Source organism: Phoca vitulina, unplaced genomic scaffold (genome assembly GCF_004348235.1).
Source record: "Phoca vitulina isolate PV1807 unplaced genomic scaffold, GSC_HSeal_1.0 scaffold17, whole genome shotgun sequence".
NCBI lineage: Eukaryota > Metazoa > Chordata > Mammalia > Carnivora > Phocidae > Phoca > Phoca vitulina.
The window spans coordinates 9,385,261-9,407,421 of record NW_022589720.1 but is presented as its reverse complement, the minus strand read 5'-3'; the positions used below and the strand labels follow the sequence as shown (position 1 = coordinate 9,407,421).

Sequence of the window (22,161 nt, the reverse complement as noted above, 5' to 3'; positions counted from 1 at the left end):
GCGGAGCGGCGGGCGCAGCGGCGGCGGCGGCGGCGGCGCCCGGAGCCCCGAGGAGCCTGGAGGAGCCCGGAGCCCGCGGAGCCCGCGGAGCCGGGCAGGGGGCGCTGCGCTCGCCGCGCTCGGAGGGGCCGCCGGGCCGGGCGCCGCGCACTCGCGTCGGGAGCCGCCTTTCCCCCGCGGCGCTCGCCAGTGCTCCCCGCCAGCATCGCCTGTCCCGCGGCCGCGCTCAGACAACAAAAGCGGAAGATGCTGCAGTTGGGCAAGGTCAGGACCTTGCCCTGAAGCCGGGCGGCGGCGCGCACGCCTTTTCCCGGACTGAGGAGCTGTCGCTGGTGGCGGGTGCATGTTTTCCAGGAAGCAGTCGGGCGCCGCGCCGTTGGGTGAGTTGCTTTCGCTGGGCTGCTGGGGCCAGGCGCATCCTCCTACTCGGCGCCGTCCTCCTCCTCGCCCTCCTCCTCTCGCCGCCGGTGGGGGTTGGTCCTCGCTCCCCGCCGGCTGACGGCTGCTGCGCGGTCCTGCCGGCCGGGGGAGGACCGCGATCGTGTCCGGTCCCCTCTCGGAAGACAGCTCCGCTTGGAATGGGGACCGGGGTTAGTGCCTTTCTTGGAGCGGTTAGCAAGTGGCTTCTTGGCGTGCTCCCCCTCCCTGCCACCCCTCTCCCCCGGAGGAGGCGTATATAGGGCAACACCAACAATACTGCTCCCCGCCACCTTCAAGAACATACCCGTTGCCTTCATGACGTCCCTAATATACGGAGAAGACGGGGTGGGGGTGGGGAGGACTTCCCTCTAGTCTTTTGCCCTTATGTTCAATGTCATTACGATGTTTGGCTAGAACAAAATGGAAATACTTAGTCATATGCGTCCATGGCCGTTTCTTCGGTCTCCCGCTGCTTGCCAGACCCAGAGCCCCTTTGGTCTATATTTAGCGGTTTCACAGGAAGCCTTTCCAGCTCGATTCACAGGTTTCGGGGGCTTCTGCGTCCTGACAATAGAGAGCGAGGCTCTGGAAAGCGCCGCCTGAAACCCAGGTTTGGAACGGTGTGCATGTGTGTGGGAGATTGCGATGCGATATTTGGGTGATCGGTAATTAATGGCTGAAAGCAAAGCTGCTTTTCTTTTTCGCCTACCTTCCTCATATTCTGGTGTGTAATGTGTTTTCATCGATTGCTGCTCAGCTGGTTTGAGCCACTACGTTCAGAATTAAGTCACTGAAGAGGTGGTGCAGCCTCCCTGGTCGTGTGGTAGGAAAACAGTCTTAGGGATTTTGGGGGGGTGTGTATGTGTGTGTGTGTATGTGTGTGTATGTTTCCAACAAAGAACAGCTACTTCCAAAATGCCTAAAGTTGTGTTGAGATGTAAATGGAGGGGAAGGGAAGGGTGTGGAAATACAGAAAAAGAGGGGCAGCTTGTGGTTCCAAGATGTTTTGTTCCTCTTGTGTGCTTTGGTTGAACTGATCTGATTTGCTTTGGCCCTGAAAGGTGTTGTTAACATGCATGCCTAATGTTATCAAGCAAATACGTTGGTGTAGAAAAGGGATATGTTATAGGTATACTCTCAGGCCTGACATACATAGATTTTCACTTTTCGGAACTATGTGACCAGTATTTAAGATGCTTGCAATTTTCTGCAACGACTTCCATGAAAATAGGGAGGTGGTCAAACTACCCAAGAGTTCTCTCATTGTGCATCTTTCCATCAGTAGCTCAGCGTCCGGTGGTAGTCCAGTTCATCTTTTTGCTGTTAGTAATTCACTTACCGGATTAAAAGGCTTTCAAGCTGCACCGCTTCTAAAATCCCATGGAGAAGTGTTTGATATGACTCATGTAGAATTACAGGGATGAACCTGTGCATGATTTGGGGGCCTCATTCTGGGAGAATGAGCAGGCATCCTCAAATAGGGACTGGATGCTTTAAACTGCCCTAAATTCTTTGCCACCTGCAGAATCCATTTTTAGTGTTTCGGGGGAAATGTTAAGTGGCATCCTTACTGCTCTGTGGGTCACAGGATCTCAGGACTTGAATGAAGATGCTTGCATTTGGAGTTAGATGGTGAAATTTGGGAGACCTGTAATTATACAACTAACAAGTTTCAGCGTTGCAGGAAGACTAGCAAGCTCCATAGGGCTTGAGGTAACTGCACAGTGTGATTAGCTCTACCTATATTGTGTTAGTTTCACCTTATTCACATTTAGAAAACTTTCCAAGAGCGCTTTGAACACACTGTTGTGCTCACTGCATTGTTTTAATATAAAATTTCTTCAGAAAGAAGCACTAAGTGAGGTAGACCTTCCTTTCTCTTTTTTCCTTTTGAGTCTACTGTTCAGTTTTAAACATGACACTTAAAGGACTAGTAGATATTGTTCCGTGCTTATGTATGTGCGCAGAGAGCAGCGGAAGAGCATGAACAAAACTACATGTGTTGTATATGTGAGTTTTATGTTATATTGTGGATTGAAAATGATAGTACCTGATTGAATGGCAATTGTAGTAAGTACAGGAGGTTGTTGCTCTAATAAAATTGTCATAATCTTGCGGAAAGGAGTTATTTAATTTGGTGAATGTTTGTGTAGTTGTACAACCTAATCATTATAGATGTCACTAATGTTTTCATTGTTTGTAATAAAAGTCATGCACTGTCAAATTACAATATTTCCATCAACTTCACATTTTCCATAGTAGAACACAAGCCAATCTTTCTCCCAGTGAAATGGCTCATCAGGGAGAAAATGAAATTCAAATGAAATTAGTTGGAAAATGCAATTTATAGTTTTGTTAAATAATTTCTAAGGATAATGTCACTTTCATAATGACCTTTAAAATTAAAAATGAAGTTATCATATTCTCAAATATAGCATTACTTTTGACATATAGTTGAAAATGCAGTGCTCTCCTGAAAATATTATAGAACTTGTTACTTCCCATGGTGCTTTATCGAAGTTCTCTTTTATATGGTATGCATTTATGTGAGATTTGGTGAGTTTTGTAGAGTAATTCCATCAGGTTGTCCTTATGTAAGAAAACAGTAAAACTACATTTAAAATCACTTATTGTAATTTGTCCATAAAGTCAGCTATACTTTGTGTGGACCAGTGTATCTGGTTGTAACAAGCCAGTTGGACTAAAGTGGGAACTGTTGCATTGTGAACTGCCAAAAATGTTTGTTTTTTTTCCTTTTTCTTTTCCTCATGACTATCCACAGAAGATTTGAACACCCATTTACGATTGTCTCTGTGGGAACATTATTTTTACTTCTGTGGTGGGGAATCAGTGATGCTAGTATAGTCTTCATGAAAGATTTTTTTTAAATAGAGATTTTTATTTTTAGAAGATGCCACGTAGTTGAGAGTATTTCAACTGGAGCACTGGATTCAGAGAATGAATTACCTCTGAATGACCATTCAGAGCATGAATACCAAGAGAACTCAGGCAGATATTTTTAAATACAGTATTGCCACGGAAAGTGTGGCACGAGGGGTCTTTACTGGCCGACTCAGAGGTCAGAAATACATTTTTAAGCCAAATTCTTCAGTTGGCTTCCATGATGGTTTTCATCATCCGTATTCCAGAGGTGTTCTCAGGACTTTGATGGCTTTGTGCTAAGTGTTATGTGGATGTGGGTGAAAAGTTAATTTGAGTTAACTTGTTGCTGGCTTCAAGTTTATCTGATTATATGCCAAAACCACAGCTTTTTGTATTAATATAAAATATTAAATGTGTCATAGATAAATAGTTTCTATCACATTGTCTGCCAGTCTTACCCACTGATTAATACACTGCCTGGTTGGGTTTCATGAATCTAGTTGTGTTCACAAACAGTGTGTACTCTCTAACACAGGAAGCTCACAGAAAGATTTTATCATACTGTGCTTTTAGTCCATTAACAATGTTAAGACTCATAGCAAAAATGTGTAGTGATGACACTTCAGTTGTTTATCTTTTGATCACATAGCTGTTAAGTATGATCTCAAGCTCCATATCACGGTTAATTGATTTGTAGGAAATGTCTTAGCTATATTAGGATATTGAAGTTATACTCTATATCAGTTTTTGACAAATTGCAAACAGTACTTCCTAGAAGCTTTTCATCTTAGACACATATTCACGTGTATCCCTTGGTGAGGTTCCTGAAAAGTTATCTGTAAAATGAATTACATCTATTGAAACTTACTATTCCATTAATTGTCATTTCATGTCAGGAATATATTTCTAGAGGAAAAAGTTGGGCTCCGACCTACAATGAATATATATAATATATATAATGTACATATATGTGTGAGTGTGTATAATACATATCCTATACATTATATATAAAATACATATCTAAAATAATGAAATATGTTTATATTATAGTGTAATGCTGTTTGGGATTCTGCTTTGCATAGGTGCAGACAGAGATGTGGAGAGAGTGCTGGCTTTGGGTGGATCCCAGCTTTGTCTCTTTTTATCTGTGTCCTTGGCCATTTATGTGATACTTAGACTTCAGCTCAATTATTTTTTTTCGGCTGTAAAATGGGTACAAAAGGAAAGGACAGAATATCTGAAGAGATTGATTTCAGGATAAAGTAAATAAGAGCATAAGTAGCTTGTAAATTATAAACATTTGCACAAACACAGGAGATATGTATCTGCATATTAGGAGGGATACTTATGCTTCATTTATGTATTATTCAATGTTATATAGGCCTCTATCCTCTCTAACAAAAGCTATTAAATGGATATATTCTCTCCCTATTTCTATTGTAATATTACTTTATTATGTGGATTTGCATATAAAGTATGTCAAGTTTTCTAGTCTACAACATACCAGTCCTTTACATATTAAAATATAAATTAGTTAAGCAAAAAGGGAAGTAAATTATATCTCCCAGCACCATTATTTAAAAAAAAGATTCTAGGGGCACCTGGGTGGCTCAGTCGGTTGAGTGTCTGCCTTCGGCTCAGGTCATGATCCCACGGTCCTGGGATGGAGCCCCACATTGGGCTCCCTACTCAGCATGGAGTCTTCTTCTCCCTCCCCCTCTGCCTCTCCCCTGGCTTGTTCTCTCCCTCTCTCTCTTGCTCACTCTCTCCCAAATAAATAAATAAAATCTTAAAAAAAATAAAAAAAGATTCCAATCACAGTCAGAAATTATAAAACTTTGATATTCTCAATTAGTGTTATATTTTTCACCCAATTAATATCAAATTTTCTACAAGATTCATACAAGAAATATTATAGACAGTTGAAGAAACATGACCTCCCTTTCTATGAGGTCACATTTTAAACATATGCTCTGTTGGGAACCACAGGGCATGAATCCCATCATAATATCATTGTAACAAAAAAGAAAGAAACCTTAAAATAAGGCTAAATTTATTATGTAAAGAGAAGACCCACTCCCCCCATTAAAATCAGCTTTTTGAAAAAGAAGTGTGTACACTGGTACCTTTTTGACAATAAATGGTAATTTTCACTTGTTACCTCACTCTGAGTACCTTCAGTAAAGTGCCCAGGTCCTCTGGGTTTGATCATGCCCAGCTCTTATGAAGGATAACCATGATCTTTAGCAACATAATTTTTACAAAAATAATGTTTGGATATATCTTAGAATTTGTTACAGAATATGACCTGTGTAACAAGAGACTAATTTATCTTAAGTCAGAAAAACATTCTGACAATAAATACGGTTATTTGTATTCAAATTTATGTGTTGTTATGGGAACTGCCAACTATAAGTTACCAGAGTAAAATACGTGTTATAATAAAAGACCTTTCTGTTCTTTGGCTCAGAGTAAGTGGTGAGCCAATTATGTTTGGTTAAATAAATACAGATGTCAGAATTTCTGCAAATTTTACATGATAATATATTACTAAATGGGATGCTTAATTTGTAGCATTAGATGATGAAGAATAGATAGAATTTAATTTTATCATTGAAATTCGCTAATACATTTATCCTGCATAGGTAAGGGCTGGAGTTTTCTCATTAATAACATTTTTTTTTTTTTTTTTGCTTAATAGATGTGATTATCACTGTCTTTAGAAAGTTGATACAGTAGGTATATATTAAGAAAATGCATTTTGTATACATGTTTTATGTAGATTATTCTTTTGGTTCTTACAATGCTTATTGTAATCTTCTTTCCTTTAAATATGCAACAACATAAATCACAAAAAAGGCATACATTTATGTTAAATTATAAAATGTGCTGAAATGTGGATTTTTGGTGTCCTTAGGAAACCCAATAAATATCATCCCAGAACCCTTACAGTTTCCGAAAAAAGTTGGTATTTTGAAAGAAAAAGAAGTAAAGGAGTAGCCACCGTGGGTGAAATAATCAGTTTTGGTTAGACGTACCTTGATGTGATGCCAGATGACATCCTAGGACCTTGGCCTTCTCCCTTCCTCTCTCCCCGCAGGGACAGAGCTGTCTCTGAGCCCTAGAGCCTAGTCTTGCCTCTCTGCAGGCAGGAAGATCTCTAGAGGAAGAAGGAAGGAACTAGCCAAGATGCTTCCTTCATTTTTCAGAAACAGAGAAAGTGAAGGGTTGGAGAGAGACCAGAGTGTCACATGAATTAAGTTCCCTTTACCTGGAAAAATATCAGAAGTAGGCAAGAAGTGTTCCTCATTGACGTGGTTTATAAAGAATTCAGGTTGTAGAATTCTGGATATAATAGTTTCCACAATATTTTGCTTAGAAGTTGAGCTTTTTAAATATTTTATGGTATTTTGACACTATATCAGGAATTATCAGGGGAGTGTCTAATGCCCTGGCTGATCTATAGAGAGTATGGTCCATGAAATTCAGCTGATTTATGTATTGCCAACTTTAAAATACCTCATTCTTCGTGTGCCCTCCCTACTCTCCACGTTAGACTTTGACATCCAATAATTGGATGGCCTTGTAAGTGGTGAGGATTGGGCATAAAAGGGACAGTGTCAAAATCTGATTTCCCAAACCATATATAAATAATAATCCATGTGAGCTCTTATCTACAGCACTTTCTACCCCAGTGTAGATAATTAGAGTTTGGTTGGCATTTAATGTTTTAACTTTTAATAGGAGCAAAAATGGACACCATCAAGAAAGAAGAATAAAGTGAATTTCTAAGTAAATGTGATGTTTTATTTGACTCCGAGCATGACTACTCAACCTTAAAAGAGCTCACTTCTTAAAATAAATTTTATTCTTCTCTCTCAAATATTTTGTTTGGACTCTCAAACATTAGAGTAACCTAGCAGTCATTACCTTCAGAAATGCAATAATTTAATTTCCAGGAAGAGCAACTTCTTTGGCAGCAAACCAAGTCTCCCAAATACAAAAAAGCCAAAATTCAGTCTCCTATCTCTAATGCAGTCCTTGCTGGTACTGACTCTGTTTGTGTGTGTGTGTGTGTGTGTGTGTGTGTGTGTGTGTGTGTGTGTTTTGAGTCACTGGATAAGGAGGTAGAAAAGAGCTTCAGAAAAGCAGAAAGGTGAAATGGGCATCATCTGAAAAGTCTCAGAGACAGTAGAAATCATGTCATGTCTACCCAGGTCATGGAAGGTGGTGCAGGAATCATGGGGCTTGTAGTGTGTGGATCAGACTGTTTGGTTAGAGTTGGGTTGCAAAAGAGTAATAAATATATTTAGGTGCATAAATATATTACGACACCTCTATCCAAAGGAACATTATACAGTTAGGAGTTATCTCTTCCAAAAAAGTGGGAAGTGTTCATGATACTGGAGGTTAAGAAGGTTAAGCAGAAAACTATATTGAATATGATACCCTGCACACATACCCATACACACACACATACAAACATAAGAACATAGTGTTAATGACAAGGTTTCAAGTGTTTTGCTCTTTGTATATTATCTGCTCACCAAATACATAATTGTTTGGTATGTGTTACATCATTACACAGAAAAAAAGCATGCCTTTAAATTTTGAAAAGAATATTATATTTTTGCTTTGGGATAAATTTCCTTAATTAGCTGAATGCCTGACTGCCATTAACATACATCCTTTGACTGTATATTACATATATCCTGTTCAGTGCTACAACTAGAGTTTCTCTGTTTTTAACTTTAAGAGATGTGTATTTTTTTTAAAGATTTTATTTATTTATTTGACAGAGAGAGACACACCGAGAGAGGGAACACAAGCAGGGTGAGTGGGAGAGGGAGAAGCAAGCTTTCCACGGAGCAGAGAGCCCGATGTGGGGCTCGATCCCAGGACCCTGGGACCATGACCTGAGCCAAAGGCAGATGCTTAATGACTGAGCCACCCAGGTGCCCCTAAATTTAAGAGATGTATTGAGTCGGTTTAGCAAGTTGGTATCTTCTTGAGAACTGTGCAGTGTATTAGTGAAATATTTTCTATTTTCTTGAAAAATGTTTTATTCTTTTTTTTGTTTTCAAAAGTAATGCATGATCATTAAAAATTTGAAAATACAGGAATGATGAAAGGACGCTAAAGTTCATGCATGATCTCAAGTCACAGAAGTGACTATGTTTAGTAGAAATGCTAATCCATATACATTTTTAAATTTAGAAGATTCCTCATATTCTGTTTTGTTACTGTTTAAAATGTAAAGTGGCTTTTTTCATATAATTTGTATTCATTTTTAGTGTCTGTTTTCCATACCTTTATGTAACATCATTTACTTAAATAACTTCCTATTTTGGGAGATTGATGGCATTTTCATTTTTTGGTGGGATATATGATGCTGTGATTAAAGCTAAATAGTTTTCATCAGCTATTTTCTGTAGATTACTTCATAGAACTGGATGTTTTCAAGGCTGTTGATATATGTTGTCAATTTGTCCTGCAGAAAGGTTATATAATTTACATTTCCTTCGGCGATAGAGGAGTGTGCCAATTTCTCCATGATTTCAACAACTGGGTATTATAATTAAAAAAAAAAAAAAAAGACAAAACCCAAGCAACACATTCCAATTAGGGGGAAAATTGTGTTTTCCTGTGATTTAATTTTCTTCTCTGTGAATATGGCTGAGGTTAAATATTACACAAGTTTATAATGCACTTGTAATTCTTTTGTAAATTATCTTTTTGTATCTTCTGCATATTTCTCAACTGGTTTATGCCTCATTTCTTATTGATTTATATTATTTGTCTAAGGTAGTTGTATTACCCTTTGCCATGTTTTATCAGTTTATTCCTCATTTTATTCTTATTTTAAAAACATAATTCTAAAGCTTATAGTTAAACGTATTCCTTTTTCCTGGGGGGAGGGGGTCCTCTTTAAGGGCACATTCTCTTGTTTCCTGATTTTTGTGTCTCAGTAGTAAATATGGCAATGGAACAGATGGTGGAGGGAGTATGTAATAGTCGTATCCTGACTTGATTGAGTTCATACCTCAACTTTTCCATTTTTTTTTTTCTTTTAGCAAGTGGATAAGTTACTATTGAGTGTCAATATTGATAATGGAGAGATAATTCCTGTGTTTTCAGGTTGTTTTGAAGGCAGATTAAGAGACTGTGGATCTCGGGTGCCTGGGTGGCTCAGTCAGTTAAGCCTCCAGCTCTTGGTTTCGGCCCAGGTCGTGATCTCAGGGTTGTGAGATCGAGCCCCACGTCGGGCTCCGTGCTTAGCATGGAGTCTGCTTGAGATTCTTTCCCTCTCCCTCCACCTCTGCCCCTTCCCCCACTTGCACACGCGCACGCTCTTTCTCTCTAAAATAAATAAATAAAATCTTAAAAAAAAAGAGACTATGGACCGCACCTACACGGCAGAGAACTTAGTATTGTGAACCTCAAACACCTTAGCTATTTCTACTGTTAAATAATAAATATGACATATCTTTTTCTCTGATTCTGGCATTTGCTTTCTCCTCATGAAGCATAATTACACACCTGCACAGGCTCAGGGACCTATGTGTGACCGGCCAGGTGTTTGCTTTGTGTATGGTGGAAGCTCTGTGTATGTGCTATAGTCATTCTCCATGTGGCCTTGCTGAAGTATGTTTCAACTTGTTTGGGAAGAGTAAGTTAGGATGTCATTCTTAGGCAAATATATGATTTTCTATTTCACAGATCCAATATAGATACATATATATATTTCTTTTTTAAAAAGATTATGTAGTTTAGAACGAGAGGGACAGGAGAGAGAGAGAGGGTGGGGGGACAGAGGGAGAAGAGAGAATTCTCAAGCAGACTCCCCACTGAGCGTAGAGCTCCATGCGGGGCTCGATCCCAGGACACTGAGATCATGACCTGAGTCAGATGTTTAACCGACTGAGCCACCCAGGCGCCCCCATACATATATTTCTATATCATATCCTATGTGTACCCCCTAGGTACATCATGTACCTTTCTCTCTGGTCACATAGGACCATGCATCTTTCCACCCCCACTCCATATTGGTCCTCTGTCTCTTTATCATTGATCCTCAAATCCTAGGACAATAATTGGTACCTAGTAAATACTCCATTAATCATTATGGGCCATACGTACATTCTTGTTTTCATTGTCAAAACTGGTTCATGAGCTAGGGTTTGTTTGGTTGCTTTTGGTACATTTTGGGTACTGGGTACTGTGGCATTCTGGAGGGAATGCTGAATTAGGATTCTGAATCCTGGGATCCAGATCATGAAATCATTTGCTTTCTCTTGTGACCTTGCACCTGGACCTATTTTGTCATTTGCTCGTTAGGATCAATCAACATTTACAATATTTTTGTGAATGTGATATGATAATAAAAGTAAAAATGCTTTGGGAATCATTATCATAACAAGCATTTAAGTGTAAAATAAATTCCCTGAAATTTGTGGTGTGCCTTAAAAGCAGGGTATTTTTTTTTTTGGATAAGCTGGAGTCAAAAAGATTTTCTTGTCTATAAAACTAAATCTCTGACCCATTATTAATATGGTTATGAAATGCTCAATCCTCTAATGGTTGTAAAGATACTGCTACATTCCATGCCATCGGGTATCACTTAGAGGAGGATTTCTCTTTTATCCATCACTGGAAGTAATTCCTATTATTTCCTTATACCACTTCAAAAATTGTGTCATACCAAATTGGCTCAAAAAAAGTTCTACTTCTTTCTTTTTGCACAGACATGTGCTGCTTAAAAGAGTAGTAAAAATGAAGCCCTATTGTTCCCCAGGGATTGAAGTCTGTAGAAATGTCCCCGGAATATTATTTTTTCTCCTGGTGGGCTGCCGAGTCTGGCGCCTGGAAGGCTTTATCAGAACAGTTTTAGAAGTGTGAACTGTAGCTGGCTTCCATTTTTTGAGCATATTTCCTTAAATACTTTGAACAAAATTTCAGAGAATTCTTATCACTCTAACTGTAGGCTGCCAATAGGAAGAAATCATGTGTAAAGTTATGAAAAAAGCTTTAATTTGTTCCCTATTCTCCAAACTTTTGAAGGAAGTGCAGAAGGGAACTTCGTATCCCCTCAATGAATGTGTTACTTGGTGAGGAGTAAAGTTTTAGGGACTCAAGCAGAGATGCTAATCATGGTTTTGCTTGTACTTACAGCAACTTCAGAGACAGTTGTATTTTTTTTTTTAATTTAGCTTAGGGCAGGTTGTGTGATGAATTGTACAGTGATTCTATGTTTCTAATTGTAGCAGTTGAGAAGTTCATGGGCTGCTCGTAGCTAGTACATATGAACCCCCTGAACGAAACAGAGTGTAAGAAGATTTTGGGGCAAGAGGAAACTGACTTAGGTGACATCCGTCCTTCATGCACACATATGGACGGTGGAGACAGAAGACTGTTCTGGTGACTTCTCATAGAGGGGTAAGGGCTAAGTAACGCCTGAGAGGAAGTGTAGAAATTTTAAGAAGTGAGAGGGAGCAGGAAGCTTAAACGAGTTTTGGCAACAGGAGTTTTTGACGCATTGGCCAACTGGTCATTGATGAATCCACTCAGTCAACACACTGGGCTGAGTATGAATTTTGAAGAAGCAATATGTTTTAAAGAGTCACAAGATCAGGCTGCTCCAGGGCTGGATGGTCTGTCCCCCTCTGAGTGGTTGAGCCATTTTCTCCAGTTGAGGGGTACCTACATCTATCCTCTTCAAACTTGGATTTCAAGCTCAGGTTGCCACGCCCCTTGTTTCCTGTCACTTCTCTGAAATCCTTCCCTCATGTCCTGTGTGCCAACTCGGTAAAATGCATTCTGTAATTGCAACGAAGACTCAAGATCTTTCACTACCGAACATAAATACCTTACATTTACACGGTGTAATAATACGAGTCTATGTTGCTTCCTGGTGGCTTGTCAGAATGTGCATTTTCTACCAGTGTTTATACCTCTAGAACGGCAGGTGAGAGAGCTGCAGGTGGAGAGAGCAGGGTGACAGCCTGATGAAGTGCTATCTTGAGTTGAACAGGGTGTGGGAGGAAGTATAAGCAAAGCTATTCCTTTGAGCTTTATAGAATGTTAGTCATTACAAGGGCTTCCCCGTATTTTATCTTTTTAAAGCGCGGCTGAGAATTTTGAAAACAATGTAACAGATTTTAGAACCAATAGTAGATTTTGTCATTTTTGCTTATTCTCAGAAGCTCCTTAGGTGATATCCATCTGAGTTTCAATATACATGCTGTTCCTTGCTGTTATTCATTATGGGAGCTGGTTGAGATTTGGCGGATTCAGGATTTGGTGGCTAGAGGGATTTTTTTTCTTTTTTTTTAGCTTTGACCCGAAGAAGATGCTTTTGAACTCCGTTATTTTCAGTTTCTCTCACTGTCCTTTATGCTTACACAGCTGTGTTTGGTGCCCTTGCTTTTTTTCTTCTTACTTTTTACAACGAATCGCTTTGTGGACTATGAGGGATCATTTTGTTTCCTATTTGGTGTACCTGATTAGTTTTCAATATGCATGCCCATGATTTACATTAAAAAGCTGCCTGTATACCATTTCTGCTTCCTAGTTTTCCTGTAAGCAGAGCATTGTTACCCATGTGTTTACCGCTCACGAATCTTTGAAGATCGGTGTCATGAGGCGTTTGGGAAGAGGTTGGATTGCTTGCTTCTACATCCATTACGAGGTAGAACAGTGCAGGTAGGGGGGTCGTCTATATGCAGATGGTGTCCAGAACTTTGCAGTGATTCTCACAGCACCTGGAAAACGTGGCCATCATCATGGTAAGAAGCTAAGCTGCACGTGCATATGAAGCTAAAAAATACAGATGCAGTGTGAGATTTCAGGTGTTGTGGTATGGTATTATAGAGAATATTGTGATGTCAGAATTTGTGAAGCTGCTTGTGGTTCCTCAGGAGAAAATGGTAGAACATTTTGGTGACGGGTCTATAGGCGGCTCTGTAGCACTGAGTAGGTGATGGGGTGCCATACGCAGTGGCCACAAATATTACCTAAATCAAATGTAAGGACATGCCATGTTCCCCTCCGTCATAGAAGTTAGGGAAGACGTCCAATGGCTTGTCTGTTGTGATGATGGAAGAACTTCACTAAATGAAAACACTACACGGGGCGGTCTTCGCTCGGGTTGCCATAACAAAATACCATGAGCTGGGGGGCTTAAATGACAGACATTTATTTCTCACAGTTCTGGAGGCTGGGAGTCCAAGATCCAGATGCCCGCTGCTTCGGTTCCTGTGAGAGCCCTCTTCCTAGCTTGTAGACAGCTGCAGTCTTTCCGTGTCTTCAGATGGCATTTCCTTGTGCGTGTATCTCTCTCTCTTCCTCTTCCCAGAAGATCTCCAGTCCCTTCAGGAGGACCTCCTCTCATGACCTAATCTAAGCCTAATTACCTCCAAAGCCCCAGCTCCAAATATCATCACATTAAAAGAGTAGGGCTTCCACATATGCATTTTGTGGGGACCCAAACTTTCCATCCATAACAGAGACCACAGGGTAAAACCAGCAAGATCCCAATGCCCAGAAAGGCCCACCTCTGGTGGCAGATTTGGGGTGTTTGATATTGAAGTAGTCCCTAAATGAATGGGAATCACTGATAATCTGGGTCATTATTTAAGGTGTTTTAAATGATTTTTTTAGTTCACTTTAAGTGTTTTTCTTTGATTTATAAATTATAGAATGTGACACACAGAACAGTATGCTAGACAGAATACCTGGGTACAAATTTCCATATTTATTAACATATGGTATTCCAAAAGTCTTTTGTATAATATTTTAAAAAATTACATGGATGGTCCTCACCTTGGTTGAACCTTTCACTTCTTATCAATTCACTCTTAAAAATGCTGATCCCAGCCCCCATCACCTCTCACCAAGATTTCTGTAGCAGGCTTCTGGCTGGGCACCCTGCCTATCCTGTGCTTCTCAGTTCATCACCATGGGCACCCGGGTGGCTCATTCAGTTGGGCGTCTGCCTTTGGCTCAGGTCATGATCCGGGGATTGAGCCCTGCGTCAGGCTCCCTGCTCAGCGGGAAGCCTGCTTCTCCCTTTTCCTACCCCCTCTTCTGCTCTCTCTCACTCTCAAATAAATAAATAAAATCTTTCAGAAAAATAAATGAAGTTCATCCCCACAGCAGCTGGAGAGCTCCCTCTGTATCCACTCATATCTTGCCTTTGCTTAGAACCCTGGCAATGACACACAGAAAAAAATTCAACTCCTTCCTGTCTTATCTCACCGACATCCTCTCCCACTGGTTTATTTGACAGCAGCCACTTTGGCTATCTCTCTGTCTCTCGTACACATCTCGCTAAAGTTGATCCTTTCTCAAGTTTCTCACCTAATACTGACCCTGTTTTATTTTCTTCCCAGCATGTAAGAGAACTGGAAATCTTCTCATTTATTTATCGGTTTGCAAGTGTATTTTCCTGTCTTCCCCCATTAGAATGCAGCCTCTTTGAAGGTTGGTCATTAAAAAGACTTAAAAATTCATCCTATACCGATGTACTAAAAGTACGAACTCACCAGGATTAATGCCTACCTGGCTTCAAGTAGATATCTTATGTAGGATAATGTTTAATATGCAATAATCATTGAATCATATTATAGATATATGTTGAAACGGGAAGACAAGATAGAAGACAGATCATCTATCACTGAATGAATGTCAGAGACCAGTATGATGATTAGTTAGGAAGAGCTGATGCGTTTCCATGTGTGGATCTAATATAATGCTTTCACCTACCAGGTCAGCTGTCATGTGATTTCCTGGCATTCTCAAGTATAGCAGGCTGTTTTTCAAAGGCAGATTATCTCCTAGTAAATGGAACATAAATATGCCAGGAATTTTGTGGCACGAGAACATTAAACTTACTTTTAGAACAAAAAAATAGAACTGTACAAAGTTTACTTTTTCACGGAACAATATTCATCATCTTAAATCAAGCAGAGAATATGAAACATGGGGCAATGTTGATTTAGAGGAGAACTTTCAGGATATTTGTTTGTTAAAGATATTATCTTAAGAGAAAATATTGATGAACGTAGGCAAAAATGGGAAAAATGATCATATATGATTATCAGAAGTAGATTTATTTTCTCAAGGGGAATTTATATTACATTCCCCATTATATTTAAATTGAAGATACCATCTATGATTTGGAATATTGTCAACCGAAAGAAAAGTAAATTATTTTAAATTATGACAACATTATCTAAATGTTACTCTTGGCATAAGCCTTGAATGATATATGTTGGAAATTTTGTGACTTGTTTAATAAAGGATATATGTTAGTGTGTCAGGGATATGAATTTTTTAAGCTGCTACATATTAAAATATCAGAAGCCAATTTATGTGATTTCAAGAGTGATATTTTCATAATTGCATATTTACTTTTATTTCATCTCATACAGGAAATGTCTGTAACTTAGAGTTAATATTAACAGAAATATCAGTTTTTGCTTTTATAAACTTTCATATCTCACATTTGGACTCTGCTATCACAAAATCCCCTTTTAATTTAATTTAGCTCTGCCTTTAGTCAAATTATGTCTTTGAAAAATACAAATCCTCCACATAGAAAATTAGCTTAAAGTTATTAAACTAGTGTCATTAGATTGAGGAGTTTCCTCTTAACTAACAGGAGTATTTTAAAGTTTTTTTTTTTTTTTATGTTTAAATTGTTGCTACCTACTTAAGCAAAAATATGGATTAAATTGTTTCTTACTGTATTGGCTACATACGTCTGCACCTTTTGAATCTGTAGCTTTTGAATCTGTATGTAAATCATGTCTGAAAGTAATTGACACAGTTTAGTCTTGGAGAGCAGTTTGGGGGTTTGTAACCAAAAAGGTGTCATCTGAGTGCGTGCCCAGATGGTGGTCTCATCAGGAGCTCAGTGGAAGCGGCATTCTGGCTCCTTCTCACATGTTTACCTGTTGACATTCAGCATGCTAATAATTTCAGCTTTTGGTTTTGAGTCTTATTCAAGGAGAGAAATGGTACCTTCATCTGACTGTTTACCAAGGGTAGTACATGCCTTGAGAAGGTTTTTATTTATGAATCATTCTGGGAAATCCAGGCCTACATTGCTATATCCTTGGGAGTATTAGGTAGAACCATGTGAAATTGCTGACATGCAACTTTCTTTGACCTACAAAAATGGCAATTTTTTAAACCTAATCATTAATCTCATTAAGTGAGGAGCTAATTAATAATTGCTAAATAACATGTATACTTTTTTCCTCTGCCATCCACCATTTAGTAGGTTAATAACAAATAAGAGATTCAAATTCTCTTGTGTTTTCAAGTACTAAGGGAGATGTGCCAACTCTTGGGTCATGGGGGAAACCACTGATTGGATTAAAGTTGGCAGGGCTGGAAAGAATTAACTTAAATCCCTGAGAAACTTACAGAACTGTCAGCTGGTGTGTTTGGCCCTGGGGAGTGGGATGCAGGCTGTCACTTTCTGCCATAGACAGTTACTGTTATCTTCATCAGTGATTCTATCTCTTCTGGGTTTTTTTTCTTGTTCTTGTTGTTTTTACTTCTGTTGTTGTTGGGGTTTAGCCTAGCTCTAAGCTTGTAATTTTGGTTTTTAAGCTATATAGGATTTATTTATTTATTTAAAGGACAACATAGATTAATGTTCTAATATTTTCATGAGACTCTTTTCTAAGTTTCAATGACTTTTTGTTCTTGAACTTTAAAATGTCATGTGATCATTCTAAATTATGTTAGAATTCATATAAAAATGCCATTGATTTATATAATTGAAGCTCCTGAGTCTTGTCCAAATGTTTACTTCAAACTGGATATGCTGGTAATACTAAAGTGAGGGTATTAAAATATAATTTAGTTTCCAAGAATATAAGTAAGCAATTTATAAAAATTGTCAATTAAAAAAATCCATCTTATACCCTTGATATGATGGCTTGAAAATGGTGCTTGACTTTTGTGACTTCTTCCCCAAAACCTGTAGTCCCAGTCTAATCATGTGAAAAAGCATCAGGCAAGTCCCAAATGAAGGACATTGTACAAAATATCTAGTTCAGTATTCCTTAGAACTTTCAAAGTCATCAAAAACAGAGAAAATCTGAGACATGGTCAGAGACTAGAGGAGCCCAAGGAGACATTAAGACTAAGTTCGGTATGGTGTCCTGGATGGGATCCTGGAATAGTAAAAGGACATTAGGGAAAAATTTAGTAAATCTGAATAAAGTATGGGCTTTTGTTAATAATAATGTATCAATACTGGCTCATTAGTTGTAACAAATATACTAATGTAAGATGTTCATAATAGGGGAAATCAGGTGTGGATGTATTCTCTCTACCATCTTCACAATTTTTATGTAAACCTTAAATGATCCTAAAACATAATGGTTGTTTTTCAGATCTAATTTTTAACACTGTAAGTTTTTAAAATACCTGCTCAAAGATTTCAGTAAAGGAAAGGATGATTTGTTTGATTTTAATAGGCTTGGATGGTGTCCTAATATCTTGAAATTGTTATTCAAATTGATTTACTAACTATTAAATAGTAAATCAGCATAAAATATTTTTATCATCTATGTTGTGGATTTATGGTTAAGGTGAGGGAGGAGAGGGAGTTTATCAAAATTACAGAAAAAATAAAAAAGAAGACTTTATTTGATGATGGCTTACAGTCATAAGATATGGGTAACACAAAATTGGCAAAATGTCTCAATATATTTTGTTTAGTTTATGGCTTTTATAGAAGCTAAGGGCACTGACATCATTTGTTTTGAAAATATTTTAACAAATATTTGAAGATATTTTAACAAATATTTTAACAGGGAATCTTTGCTTCCTTCCACTTAGAAAACCAGAAACAAATGTAATTAGTATTCATTTTATGAATTGTCTTACTGTTAACTTTAATGCTTTGTTCCTGGTCCTCTTATACAACCTACACAATCCCCAGGATGTTCCTATGTACCTAGAGTTAGAGTTGCCAGATTTACCAAGTGAAAATACAGGATGCCTAGTAAAATACAAATTGCAGATAATTGGTAGTTTTGTTTTGTTTTGTTTTCAGTGTAAGTATGTCCTAAATATTGCATGGGACACACTTACACTAAAAAAAAAAAATGTTGTTTTTCTGCAATTCGGATTCAACTGGACCTACCCAGGCAGAATCTGTTGGGCATGATAAGACCTGCAATTCTCTTGATTTAATAATATTAACAATAATAATTATTATAGTTCTTGAGCCTTTAATAGATGTTTCAGACTCCCAACACTTTCCTTGTGATAGAAGACCTTCTTTCGGGTTTACTAATTCTTCAACGTTGCTATCTGTTTTTTTTTTTTTTTTTTTTTTGAGAGAGCGAGCAAGAGAGATTGCATACGTGAGTTGGGGGGAGGGGCAGAGAGAGAGGGAGAAAAAGAATCCTAAGCAGGCTCCATGCTCAGCGCAGAGCCTGACATGGGGCTGGATATCATGAACCTGAGATCATGACCTGAGCTGAAGTCAAGAGTTGGATGCTTAACTGACTGAGCCACCCAGGCATCCCTCAATGTTACTATCTTAAATCCACTTTCTTGTGCTAAGCCTTTTAGTCCTAAGCTCAACCCAAAGTGAACTCTTACAGAACTTTTGTTTTTCATTCATTATGGAATATTTCATATTTTGTCTTTTATAGTAATCACCTGCTAACTTGTCAGACCATGACCTTGAAGAGAGAATCTGTCATAATTCCCTGGGCACCTCATACAAATGGGCATAATGTATTAAAATTTTTATGATTGAATAAGGAGATTGTGTATTCATTAGGATAAACTCAGTTATGCTGCTTTAACAGACCGCACCCAAATTTCAGCAGCTTAAAAAGAGTAAAAGTTGGTACATCTTCAGCATGGGTTGGTGAAAGGTGAGAATGGAGGCTTGGATAATCCTAGGCACTCTGGGACCCAGGCCAATGGATCAGCATCTTAGTGAATTCTTCCATGACCATAGAGGTAAGGAAAGGGTAGTAGAAAATTGAGTCAGCTGTCACTCAGTCCTATATAATCAGGCAGAGTGAATTATGTGGACATGCTCAAGTTTCAGTGCTGAGGGAAGCCAGTCCTACCATATGCCCTGAGGACAGGGAGAATTGGGATACTGGTGAACAGCCCTAAATACAGCATAGAAAAAAAATTTTGGCAGAGTCTTTGAAGGAGAGTTGGACAGCTTAGAAATACTTTAATTTTAGGAGTTATCCATGAGCCTACAGCTTTTTATTGGTAAATTTTGCTTCAGAATTCTTGTACATAAAATAAAAACAGGAATTTGTATAAAAGTAAGAAAAAAATAAATGTCAAAGTCTCATTAATGGCACAGAATAGGGCGTGAGTCATGATTGGGAATAAATATTATGATAATGTGCTCAAATGAAATGGTAGCACACTCCAAAGTGGCCTTGCAGTTTTTCAATATTTCCGTGAAAATTAACTTTTCTGGAAATGCTGTTCCCAGATGTTTAGAGAAGCCAGATCAAACTTTTCCTGTATATACATACATATGCACATGCACACATATATATGTATGTATATGCAAATGTATGTATATATAGTTTTTTAAAAATAAACTTGCAGACCTGATTTTTACATTTCATTTTGGTGGGAACATCAGAGACACTTGCCAGTTTTAAATGTCTCTCTGTCTCATCTGCGTTTGTTTTCTGTTGTGTACTGCCGCCCTGTCATTTCCCGGGGCGCCCCTGTCCTTGCTGGCACGTCTGTCTGTCCCGAGGACCCCTGCAGTGGGCGGTGGGGCGGTCAGGTTCCGCCTGCTCCACTCGGCTCGCGTCTGGCACTCCCCTCCGTGCAGCAGCGTCTCCATGGAAACCGCAGGCTGCGGGGCGCGCAGCTCGGCGGTGCGGGGCGGGCTGGAGCTGGCAGAGGCAATCAAAGAGCAGGGAGGCCTTGAAGAGCCCTGGAAAAAGCTTCCAGTGTAATTGCAGAGACAGGACCGAAAAATGTTATTAATTTGAGACATCCAGGCTCGTGGCGAAACTCCCAGGGGGCCCCGTCTCTGCTCACACCTTGCAGAAGTGTGCGCCGCGTGCACTGGCTTCGGGCCCCTTGGGCAGGTGTTCTCTGTTGGGTTCTGAGGAAATTTGAGGAGGGCCGAGGGAGGCTCAGTGCTGGGCAGCGGCTCACATGGAGCAGACTGCCATGGCTTTTAAGAACTAATAATTTGGGAAAGATGTAGACACCGAATGTCCTGGTCAGTGGTTTTCAGGCTACAGACTTCAGCTCAGGGTTCTGCAAATAAGTTCTAGCCACTTTTGCAGGTTTACAAGCGTGGGAGGTTTCTGGTGGAATTGTACTATTTGAGATCTGGGTGGTAGAACACTGACAAACATTTGCTTCTTCTGTCTTCTCGAAGCATCGCTCTACCCTGAAGATGGGAGGTAAACAGAAGTACAAATTCCTTCTGTTTCTTGGGTTGCAATGAATCCTGCCCTACTTGGACCTGACCTTTTCTCCAGGGAGCTCATCCCCAGGACAAATGAGCAACCTTTTACAAGAAATACACATAGTGGTGTGGAGAGAGAACACAGAAGACAGGAAATTCTTGAGGGAAGAGAACTGAGGAAAATATGTAATATTTATAATAGTTTTTTATAACTCTTATACCAAGTTTATTAATATGCATTGATGTAGTTTTTCAAGTATAAAATGAAAAACAATTCAGAAAAAATAAAATGGTATTTTTGAGTGTCTCTTATTACTTCCAAAATGTCTGTTCCTTTGTGTGTGCCTCTGTGTGTGTGTGTAATATTGTTAAGCTCTTCTGTAAGGCGCTTTTAAAAGAAGAAAGCTTGGATAGAAGATAATTTTTTTCAGTACTTCTTTTCTTTTTCTTTTTTTTTTTAAAGATTTTATTTATTTCTTTGTCAGAGAGAGAGAGAGTGGCAGGCAGAGGGAGAAGCAGGCTCCCCATTGAGCAAGGAGCCTGAGGCAGGACTCAATCCTAGGACCCTGGGATCATGACCCCAGCTGAAAGCAGATGCTTAACCAACTGATCCACCCAGGCGTCCCCAGTATTTCTTTTCTTATATGCAAGATTCATTTATGTGATTCCACCATATGGAAAGACTCAGAAGTTTACATGCGGCTCTTTGGTGCTTACATATTTTTAGTTATTAGGTGGATTTATATGTCGTTTTATTCTAATTTGATGTTTGTAATTTGAAATTGTATTTTTCTTGCCTTTTCCTATAGCACCTTTTCCCAAATGCAAGAAAGCATTAGTCCTTCTCATTTGCTTCTCTAATGTCTTTGTCTTAAAGACCAGTGATGCTCTCAAGAGAATATGATGGTAATAATGAGGAAGAAGATCATCATTATTATTATTGAAAGTGAGGATTTTTTCCCCAAACCTTTTATTTTCCAGCTGTGGATTGGGCAGTAATATGAAATAAAAGCTTCTTAATAATAGATACTTTAAACATTGGAAATTATTTACAAACATATTCAAATATTGGTGATACAGTTTAAAAACTATCTTTTGAAATCTTCTTTTACAAATTAAATATGGTTTATTTCTTAGATGCGTGATTTATAATGATAATTCAAAATTATTTTCAAACTTTAACTTTGAGACATCATAATACATTTTGGAAAATGTAACTGAATGCCAATTAAAACAGCAAATAGCAAAATTCAAACAGTGTAGCTAGTGTAGGACATGCATTTAATGCATATATTAGAAAAGAAGAATAATTGATAATTAATGAGCTAAGCATTCATCTTAAGAAGTTAGGAAAGAAAAGGCAACGAATAAAATGAAAGAAAGCAGATACAAGCCAGCTATTATAAAAATGCATA

General features: G+C 38.7%; 1 protein-coding gene across 4 annotated transcripts in view; it reads left to right on the top strand.

Moving 5' to 3' along the window:
* Nucleotides 1-111: 111 nt before the first annotated feature.
* The window catches only part of CTNND2 (catenin delta 2), an 887,227-nt gene continuing 865,177 nt past the window's right edge, over nucleotides 112-22,161 (top strand). For 2 of the 4 annotated variants that reach the window (XM_032415368.1, XM_032415365.1), the window contains exon 1: nucleotides 112-380. In XM_032415368.1, the coding sequence (XP_032271259.1) occupies nucleotides 344-380 (37 nt within the window). In that variant the 5' untranslated portion in view covers nucleotides 112-343. Of the gene's footprint in view, nucleotides 381-431; nucleotides 591-622; nucleotides 1,031-22,161 lie in introns of those variants that run through there. The other 2 variants (XM_032415366.1, XM_032415367.1) reach the window with 2 other exon arrangements.